Source organism: Anopheles ziemanni, chromosome X (assembly GCF_943734765.1).
Source record: "Anopheles ziemanni chromosome X, idAnoZiCoDA_A2_x.2, whole genome shotgun sequence".
Classification (NCBI taxonomy): domain Eukaryota; kingdom Metazoa; phylum Arthropoda; class Insecta; order Diptera; family Culicidae; genus Anopheles; species Anopheles ziemanni.
This window is the reverse complement of record NC_080707.1, coordinates 5,950,882-5,961,561: the sequence shown is the minus strand read 5'-3', so window position 1 is coordinate 5,961,561 and position 10,680 is coordinate 5,950,882. Positions and strand designations below refer to the sequence as shown.

At 49.6% G+C, this 10,680-nt stretch overlaps 1 protein-coding gene across 1 annotated transcript; it reads left to right on the top strand.

Annotated features, from left to right (window-relative positions):
* The first annotated feature begins 2,764 nt into the window (after nt 1-2,764).
* Nucleotides 2,765-4,136, top strand: LOC131290567 (achaete-scute complex protein T4-like). Its single transcript, XM_058319725.1, has 2 exons — nt 2,765-3,994; nt 4,103-4,136. The coding sequence occupies exon 1, from the start codon at nt 2,765-2,767 to the stop codon at nt 3,959-3,961; it is 1,197 nt and encodes a 398-aa protein (XP_058175708.1). The 3' UTR covers nt 3,962-3,994; nt 4,103-4,136.
* Nucleotides 4,137-10,680: the final 6,544 nt, after the last annotated feature.

The following is a 10,680-nucleotide window of genomic DNA, read 5'->3' as shown; positions in this document are numbered from 1 at the left end:
TTTGGTGAAACATCTTAGCTTTTCCTAAGTGAAACCTTGCATTTCACAGAAGTTGGCCCTTTCCTCTAAATCACAGATCGTAATTCCTAAACGAATCTCTCACGTCTTTGCATCCCTTGCCACTTCATTCACCAAAACAGAACAGCGTTTTTTCATCAAGAAATTTGCATACCAATTAGTTTCTTTGACACTGAACCGTTTTAGCAAAACTAAAAACAGACCGAAATTGATTCATCGGTACGACTGTGCATTGCGAAATCAAGTGCCAAACAGCTTTTTTTCCTTCATCAGCAAACGTCATAATTCTTTCGAGTAGAGATGCAAAAATCTAGTTCACCAGTCGACCAAAACAATAGACTCTCTGTTCATGTGTCGCTAACGTCAAGGGCTAACTGTCGTCCCTTTTTCGCGCGCTTCGAATCCGTCAGTCGAGGGAGTGCACAAACACAAACGCGTTCGCGCGTGAAATATTGAATGAAACTGTCGAACGAAATTGACCCTTCTTCGGTATGGAACAAACGGTAGCCTGTCACTCCGTCCGCAAGTGAACTTTGAACAGACAGATCCAAAGTAGGAAAAGAAAAATGTGAAAAGCGTATTCTGTGATTGCGAAAACTGACGATGCTGTTTGGGAGAACAATCGTAAAAGTCGATGCTCGTCGCGAGATGCATAGCCAGGTGCAGGTCTACGACCGAACTGACCTCAGTGTTGCTGGTGAAAGGTGGAACAAATGGGGAATAGTTAAATGTACTTTCTAAGCACAACCGTGGTTGGTGTACGTCAGATTTGTGTCGTATTTTCAAATATCGGAAAAAGATATTCGCCTTCGAGCTGCAGCCTGTTTTTTTTTAATTCTTTCGTTAATTCACTACACGGAAAGTGAGACGAGACAGCGCATCGACAGGGCGTGAGGCTTCCTCGGGCTCGGACGATCCTGCATCTGCCAGTTTGCTTCAGCCTCACCCACCCCTTCTCCCACCTCTTCCCCCATTCCTTCCTTAGCTCGAACGATCCGTGTACCGTTTGATGTGGCTGTCTTCTTGATCTTTTCTGCAGCCTCTTCTTCTTCTTGCTCCTCGTCGTCGCACTCTCTGTCGCGCGCGCGCGCGCGCAAGGAGCGATCGCGCTCGATCCGTGGGAATCATCCTTCTCGGCCCCTTGGGATGCGGGTGGGAAGGGACAGGAGCGCGGGAGCTGATGCTGCGGTTCGCGTTCGATCGAGCGCACAAGGAAAGCCGAACGCGGCACGCGACCGCTCCAATACACTGGCAAACGGGCATGCTGCATACACACACGCACGGGCGCGCGCGCGCTCTCCGTTTCGGTCGCGTTGTTTTTGTTGCCTTCTTTTTCGCGCTCCTTCGCTTCCTCCCGATGCATCTCGCAGGTCATTATTATTACTTTTTTTTTTTAGGCTGTTTTTCAATTTTTTTATCTCGATCTCTTCTACCCTCTCCCTCTCTATCGGTCTCTCCTTTTTTGCCCAGCGTTTCTCATCTCATCTCATCTCAGCACACTCATCTTCCCGAATCTCGCCCCGAAGAAAAAGAAGAAAGAAAGAAAAAAACGCATGCATCCTCCGAGGCCCTTTGGTGGCATTTTTGGCCCTTTCCTCTCTCCCTCTCTCTCTTCCAACAGACACATCCTCAACACCGATCCCCGTGTCTCGTCGTCTTCCCCCGCACCGCACACTGCACGAAACGGTTCGAGCCGAGTGATCCTTCAGGATCACACACGCACACGCATCCCGCCGACCCATCAATGGGATTCTCGAATGGCCCAAGCAAGAGAGAAAGAGCGAGAGAGTGATCGACACCAACGATCGAGCACAAGGATATCCTTTTTCACATGCGTGCGTACAAGTGTGAGCGAACGCAGGTGAGTGGGAACGAGAAAGCGAACGCCAGGGGGCTTAAGAATGATAAGAGAGGGAGCAAAAGGGAGCTGTGAGAGCGAAGGAGAGGGATGGCGAATCGCACACCCGATCTCGCAAGGGCACAACGATACACGCGATCGCGAGAGCGCGCACTTGTGTGTTGGTGAGCCGGGCCTCGGGAGAGCGAACGTCGGTGGTGAAGGTGTACCGGAGCGCAGAGCAGCTGCAGCGTGTGGAAAACTGTACAAAACGCAAAGCCCTACGTCCGGAGGGTTACATTTCAGGAGTAGCTTTCGGCGCGAACAGTTCAGTCCCCCTCTCAATGCAGAGAGTTGTTGTTGGCCGGCTTGGATCACGACCGGCACGGAGTGTGCAGACAAGTCCTAATAGTGTTCCCGTTTTGCTTTTGTTAAGTGATACACTGCGCTTCTATCTCCCCGGTTTGGCGTCGGTCGCGTGTGCGCAGAACAATTGTTTAGTCGTTTGACGATCCGGTGGAGTTAGTTACCTGCTGTACGTTTCAGTTCTACCGTATCCTAGGCATACGGATCGCAGCGACCGTGTTTTTGTGTGATCAAGTGAAGATAATCCCTACGGTACGCAGGTTCTGTTTGGCAGTGCAACAAATTGGCATCGCTTCGCGCTACCTCCAGGATTTTCTCTCAACTCAACCCTCCTCTCCACACACACACACACTCTTCATCAATCAATCGAACGCGCACCCGGTTTTTTTTGGGGAACCGAGCGTGAGAACAATCACGGTGTGGTCAAGAATCGACGGAACGCGGGGGCAAAGGTATTCAAAGTCGAAGTGTCGCGTGTGAGTCAAGTGAGCAATTGCGTGAATTGTGAAGATTTGTTTGGCACCGACCGCACAAATGCATAGGATGGAAGCGGTGGTACGTAGCGCGGCCCTTGGGCAGAACATTCATAACATCATGCCGGGCGGTTTGGTGGCCGGGCACGGGCTGCTGCAGTCGAAGCCGCTCGCCGAGCTGCCCGGTAACGGTGTGGCGTTGCTGCACGAAAAGCGCCCGATTGCGCCCGCGCCGTCGTTGCTGATCCACGCGGACGGGTTGCAGCTCGTGAAGCAGCAGCAGCAGCAGCAGCAGCAAGTGCATCTGGAGCACCGGCAGAAGGGTGCGGGCGGTGTGGGACCGGTGTCGGCGGCCGGGAAGAAGTATGCGTACGGTGGCCTGCCGTACGCCACCCCGCAGCAATCAGCCTCGGTGCAGCGGCGCAACGCCCGCGAGCGGAACCGTGTCAAGCAGGTGAACAACGGGTTCGCCAATCTGCGCCAGCACATCCCACCGACGGTGGTGACCGCCCTGACGAACGGGACGCGCGGTGCCAACAAGAAGCTGAGCAAGGTGGACACACTGCGCCTGGCGGTCGAGTACATCCGCAGTCTCGAGCGTATGCTGGACAGTGGCGAGCAGCCGGCAGTCAGTGTGGCCGCGGCCAACGCCACCACCAACACCAATCAACTCTCCAACAGTTCCGTCTGCTCGGCCTCGTCCGGCTCGACCTACTACGGCACGATGTCGGAACCGTCCATCGCGTCCTCACCGGCACCGTCCCATCTGTCCGACAACTCCTCGCAGCGCGGTACACCCGGCTGCTACACGCAGATCTCCGGCAGCTTCAATCACGAACCGTACGAAATCTACGTCGATCCGTCGAACTCGCCGGCACCGTCGTACGGCTCGGACCACGGCATCGGCGGTGTCGGTGTGCACCAGCACACCCATCTGCACCCGTCGTCGACCGCCCTGCCCGGGCAGACCATTCTCGGGGCCCCGGCCGGTGTCGACAACAACAACTACATTATGACCCAACAGCAACAGCAGCACCAGCACCAGCAACAACAGCTCCAACTTCAGCAGCAGCAGCAGCAGCAGCAGCAACAACAAATGCAATTGCAGCAGCAGCACATGCAGCAACACTATCAGAACCATCCGCAAGCGCAGACGCAGTTCAAGACGGAGCTGTACGACGACACCCCGTACGACGAGGGCTTCAGCCCGCAGAATCCTTACGACGATGAGCTGCTCGATGTCATCTGCCTGTGGCAACAGCACTAAAATCCTCTTGGCCATCGTCAAACTTCTACCAAGGTAAGCAATCCTTTCCCGAGCACACTTAGATTGCACCTCAAATCACCGATTCGTTCCACCACATCGTACTAAATATGATTTCCCTTCTCTCTCTTTCCCCGATAACAGAAGTAACACACCATAAAGTGCAAAGATAAGAACACAAAACGCATTTTGCGTTTGATATGCTGTGGATGCTGCGGAGGACTTGTTCGACGCGGAAGAACGGACCGCTCGACGGACGGGCGGGAGCGGAGAAAGGGAGACACTACACTAGACAATAACAAGATAAAAAAAAAAAACTACGGTTCCCGGTGACAATGTCTAGTCAAAAAGCAGCAATTGAGCATTCGCCGGGAGTACATCGACCGACACCGACAACCGTACGGCTTGCAACGCTATCACGAGAGCTTTCTCAAAGGAACTCTCCAAGGAGCCCTTTTCCCCACGTCGGGGGCGAACATCGAACGTTGGGGACATCCGTCTGCCTTATCGTTATTTATGAGAGAGGGAATGTTCGGTTGCTACCAAGGTGCGACCCAATTTATTGATTGTAAATAGTTTACGTTGGCATGCAAATTGGAGGCGAATTGTTCAAAGTTTATCCAAACACATTTAACCGCTGGGGCGGTAGCGGAGAGTTTAAAAGAAAGAGAACCCTGCCTTGAGTTTAAGGTTAGATTATCTATATATATACATATATGATGAGAAAACTGTTACGTTGCACTTAATAGTTGCTATTTAAAATGGATCGATATAAAACCAGAGAAATGAAAGCCATATACTAAATGAATAACAGGGGACCACAGTGCGAGGGACTGATTTAGTGCGCTATCCACATTGGCCAGTTAAGTTTATCACTTTATCCTATTATATTTAGCTAGACACGTTCCTAAGCTGTTGATGGACGTTGTTAAGGAGTTAGCGTTACGCGATCAAAACAAGATCAAATATGTGCTAAAAACGAACGAACACTTATACCATGACTGCGTGGTCGAATAGATGCGAACTTTATCCGCCCGTGCGGCACCGCCGGGCTAGAGAACGAAAAATTGCCTCTTCACGAGCTTATGCATTTAACTTAACCTGCTTGCTCCGAAATGTTGTCCCCATAATAATCTTTATATGACTGTATTCGTTGGCCAATTCGCCCTTGCCTTAGATTTTACTATTTTAAAACATACTTTACAAAAGCTGCATACAACTTAGAGCCGAATGGGAGCTTGACACGTTAGCTATTAGCAAACCGGCGGCAGAATTGAAAGATAGCACACGGTTTGCCCAGTTGGTTGTTTGACTGTCTAATTCTGTCGCCTTTAAAAAAAACACATTGAACTTACCAGTGATTACATTTACTTCCAAACCAAAAGATAATCCTTGGTACAATATTTTTTGTTTTTAACGTATTTCACAACAATTGTAAGTCAGTATATTATTTAGCGAATGAGTGAACTTAAATATAAAAGAGGATGTAATAAAATCACAGCTAGAGACGAGAACAACATACGCTGCAGTGCACTCTGTTCGGTCTGGTGCGACCATTTTTCATTTGTCCTTGCCGTTTCCTCCTGCTGTCTCACCCACCAGGCCTATTGCCCTCACTGCCATTGTGTTGCCGGTACGGAACGATGCAAAATACTCCAGAGAAAAGCCCATGCGAAGGACCGCGGGAGATGGAATCGGCGAAGGAGGTTCAGGGATCGTTTCCCTGAAGCTTACTGTTACGTGAAATCCAATACTTGGAAGCGCTGCATGCGCCGAACCCCCCCGAACCCCGGTCCGGTGCATCCCCCGGGAAGCATAGAAAAGGATAAGGACTACAGACGTACTAGAGATCATACTTGATCATTAATGAATGGATATAATTTCCAGCGTTGCCACGAAGGTCAAAGGCCAACGAAAGGCGAAGGAGAGGGAAAGACGGAGCGCGTAATACATTTCCACAACGGTCGGCGGTTCTTGCACTTTGCCGAAAGCGTTCCCCCGGACGCCCGAAGGACAATTGAGCTCTTCCGTTTCGGTTTCAGGATATTTCTCGAGTGTGCATCGCCATTTCCGCTCCAGACGAGGATTCGCGGAGTGGGCCGGAAGTACTTTGTGAAAGATTTCTGGCCACGTTGAAGAAAGAAAAATGAAACCTGGACAGCGTCCAGACCACGCGAAGGGGAAACCCCGGAACGAACGTTAGGCCGTCCTCAGCGCACCACTCGAGGTAAAGGCGATGAACGCAGACGGCGGCAGGCGGGGCAGCGTCGTAAAGTACTTGGCAAACCGTCTTGTGCAGCGAATTAAACCTCGCGCTAGTGCTATATAGAGATTGATAAGTCTTCCGTCTTGCCGGAGGGAAAGATCAACGGCGAGTTCCCCACCGTTGGAATGCGCACGTGGCGGCACAATCGAAACCATTATGCCAGGATCGATAGACTCCGGTTAGCCCGAGCGGGAGCGGGTCGGGCAGGCTGATGGCAAACGCTATCTTATCTACCGGTGCGTGCTAGAACGGAGGCTTTCCTGCTAATTTGGTGGGGTGGCGTTTTCCGCCTTCTCGTGGGACGGTTCCGGTGTACAAATATATGTAGATTTCTTTTTTTCTGTAAGGGGGGGAAGGAGTTCTTGTGATGGTTGTATCGAGACCGAACGTGACACGGTTAACGGTCAACATCAATGACATCAACTACGGAATAGTTCTGTTTCGTAGTTTCGCGCACAGTGGTAAGGTGGCGGATCGTAGGACGATCAAAAAATTTAAATTAAATTGATAAACTCATGAAATGCTCATCCAAGTAAGTTTTTGATCCTTCATGCAATATAAATAATTTTTATATTACATGCAATTTATTAAACCTCAGGAAAAGCAGAAATTAAATCCGCGAATATTCATCTGTCAAACAAGGATTTCATGCATCTTGGTCTAAAGTGGAAGAGTGTATGTCCGCGGCATGCAAAACTACCGCGCTCAAGTAGGAATTGTGACGTAGTAAATTGATTCGATTGATCGACGTTCCTAGAGCAATGTGGAGGGGGATGCCTAAGAATCCCAAAGACCTTTGATATAAGAGCTCCTTATTCGTTTTTCCCTTGCCCCCTCCGCGCTCTTCGGTGCCTGACTGATAAGGAAAATGTTATGAATCGTCGTTTCCGACACTTCCACTGACAGCCGTCACCAATCCGGGTTGAGCTCTACTTCCGCTAGATATTTGTTTTTTTTTTTCATTCCACTGTTTGTTACACTTTTCTGCGATAGAGTGTCATTCATTATTTTGGTTTATGTGGTTTTCGCTTGCTGTGAAGTTGTGTTGTGGGAAGCCTATGTACAGAAAACGAAACTTACTGCAATGGTTTATGAACTTGTACGGCATTCGAATGTATAGTTTGTTGTGTAAACGTGCAGCTCTTTCTTTATCAAGTATCCGGGAGTATTTTTTTTTTTTGCGCTTTAAATTCATCGAGTAACGCACCTCGGGATTCGTGTTCTGCAAATATTGACACGGGAATGAGTCCGAAAAACCCGAAGTCAGGCGTACGCCCTTGGAATTTCTCCTGTTTGCGTTTGTCGTGCGCCTCGGTTGACCCATGGTAAAGTCGATAAACTGTGTGTGTGTGTGTGTTTGGGTTTTTTGCTTGGTCGATGACATGAAATAAATGCGAACGCCGATCGTCCGTGTACGCCAGTGGAAAGTCACACACGCACCACATGCGTTGGCGGGAAGGTGCATGCGCCAAACATCTTCCTCACCTTTGGCCTGCAGTCTGCGGGTTATCTGGAGATCTTGATTTGAAAAACCTCATGTGGTCGCCGCTCAGGATGCGTCGCTGGTGGTTCGCTGCTTCATGTGACCACAGACGTTGCTAGACTATAGATTTTTTTTGACATAATGTCTTGGATGTGCCACTGTCAACATAGCCCTGATACGATCTGGAACATGTTGTTGTGCTTTATTATTAAGTTTCTAAGCAAAAAGTACACACAGCACGAGCACAGCACAGCTTTCCTTGTTCGTCGCACAGCTCCAGCACTGTGCCATCGTGCCAAATCAATCCGGTGACAGTTGACGCCAATGTCAGTCCCTGTACCACCCGCCGATGCGAGATGAGACGAATTGGTCCGGAATTACTTACCACGAATTGGAAAATTAGGTATGGGTGAAAAAAAAGGTAAGGATGGAGTGAGAGCGACAGTGTAAACGACCACACAGCGGAGTGTTGCGTTCTGTTTTGGTTACCTTCTCTCGATCGAACTCCGAACAAATGTCCTCGGTCGATCGCCAGGGTGCCCAACCGAATGTCCTGGCGTGTGGCACACCACGGCGAGCAATTATGCTCGGGGTTTTTTTTTTTTTTTGGCGAACCACCACACGCTATCACCTTTTGTGCGCCTATCGAATGGCGAACGAATGAGGCTCTACAATTTATGTCCACATCTATCCTTTTTTCGATGAATTGTGTGCTGTTCTGTGGACTGGACTAGGACTAGCTATTTGACGCTGGTTCCATATCCAGTGTGTCCCGTTGGACCGTTTATCTGGCCTCATTCATCTCGACAGAGGAGAAGATTCTATTCTTAATCGTAAACACAGCAAAAGGCCAGTGTTGGCAAAACAAAACCCTAAAGAGACCAAAACAATGTGGAAGATGACACGGGGGTGTGCTCTACCTTCCAGGTGGCCATCCAATGCCAATGGGCTGGGTTGTTTTGTACCTGATTGTTCTGTATGCAAAATTGAGCCATGGGACGGTCGTTAATTGAGACCTACGTCAAACAGTAGAATGGACCACCAGAGAATCGCCTCGGCACAGGAAGTCATCGTTCAGATGGAAACCAGATTGACAATTGATTCATCGTATACAAACTTTGCAGGAATCTAGGTCTTCCTCTGCCATGTCTCAGGGCGATAGTTTCTTGGATAGGTGTCTTCATTCTTTGTCATCGTGCATCGTGTCTACGGTCTTGTTCGACTCGAGGATGTTCAAGATAACAGCTGGTCGCGTACCATTGATAGTGTGATCGTGCAGCAGAACACACGCATGCTGTATGCCCAGCTGGAACCAACGGACACGTGGCATCCGGGGCTATAATTTCCGTCCGATGAAACCAGGTCCCTGTCTTGCTGTGTCTGGCAGTTTGATGTCAAATCGATTTCTTCGAAAGTCAACGGGGGAGTGTGTGATTGTGTCTCGGTTATGAGACTGCAAAACCAGGCAAGTTCTAGCTAAATGTGACGTTATGCACGGGCCCCTACCTGGCGGGTGAGAGTTTTTCATAGTACTTGAGCTAGCTGAGGTCTAGATCGCTGCTGGGGTGCGAAGGTGGCCAGTGCATGTTACGATAGCAAAAGGATTTCTACCAAACATCCCCGACCGGGTGTGACGCCCCGAGATGTAACTTTGATAAAGCTAACTGCGCTAGAAAGGTGGAGAAAGCGAGCAAATAGGAAAGCTCGTGTCAGAGGCTCCTTTTATCGTATCGCAAGATATACGCCCCCGCAGTACCTATAAATCAACCCACCCGCTGAAAGGTGATTGATCCAGCTGCTCAATTATCTAGGCGCTGCGTGCTGAACATGGCGAACCGTGGAGGTCTCCGGCACCGTGTCCTGGAGTCCCGTATACCACCGAAATTCAATTGGAAATGGTATGCCTAGTCTGGCTTCAGGTGTCAAGTCTTCGGCTCGACCCAAATCAAAACCCGATCGAAGATTTCCTCATCGGTACGGGATCTTTACCCCCGACGACACTGCCGGTTCGGGCGAAGAAATAAGCCCCTATAGGAGAAGCGGACCTTACAGTACCCTTGCCTTTGCATGGGGTCGCGCAAAGACTGATAAGAGCTTGAGCTGCACTAGCTTGCGCACCAGGTCCTGGTCCCGTGTGTTGTTTACCTGCGGTGCGGTCCTGGGGAGGAGGTGTACCATACCTGTCCCGAGAGAAATATCAAAGGCAAATTGACACAACCGTTCCGGAAAGGGGGTTCACACCTCCGGTGATCGATGTTCCCGGCACCCGGCTTGTCAACAAACTAGGACTCGCGTCGTGGGCGGAAAGCGAGCTCTTGTTTGCATTACCGTCAATTGAAGAATCGAGGTTACGTTCTTGGGCGCAAGACGAAGTCGTAAAAAAGTGTCAAACTTCATCTCTTATCGTGAAACTCGATGTCACCGATACATGTGTTGTGGTAAATTCGCAAAGGAAGAGCTCGAAATGTGCTGTTTGTTACTTCTTTCGTGACATTCCTTTTGGAGGGGAACTATACGAGTAAACCTTACATTCTCCCCGGCTCACTGTTTTCAAAACCAAACCCAAATCCGACGTAGTCATAATTCTTTCCGAAAACATTAGAACACATTCCTGGGGTGTATTAAAAAAGATGTTCATATAAATAATGGAGTGAAGTAGACTTGTGTTAAAAGGTTTAGTCCACCCTTGACGACACCTTATCTTAAAAGGCTACTCGATTCGGGGAATGGATTGATGCCAACTTGGTTCGGCGCGCTATCTTAAAGAGCGGTCATTAAAATGGTTTGCCTGTAGCATCCGGCTACCCTTTTCTGCCGAGCTAAGCAGGCATCGTGCAAATGGATTTAAGTGATGGATTTTGACACATTTTAAGATAAACGGGTGGCTCCGCTACCGCTTGAACGGTAGCCAAAGTCTGCGATCTTTCCCATTCACAGGTGCCGTGATCTTGTAGTTGCGAACCGAACGTCCGT

Coding starts and splice junctions, on each gene's coding strand:
- LOC131290567 (XM_058319725.1), top strand. CDS start 2,765: ATGGAAGCGGTGGTACGTAGCGCGGCCCTTGGGCAGAACATTCATAAC.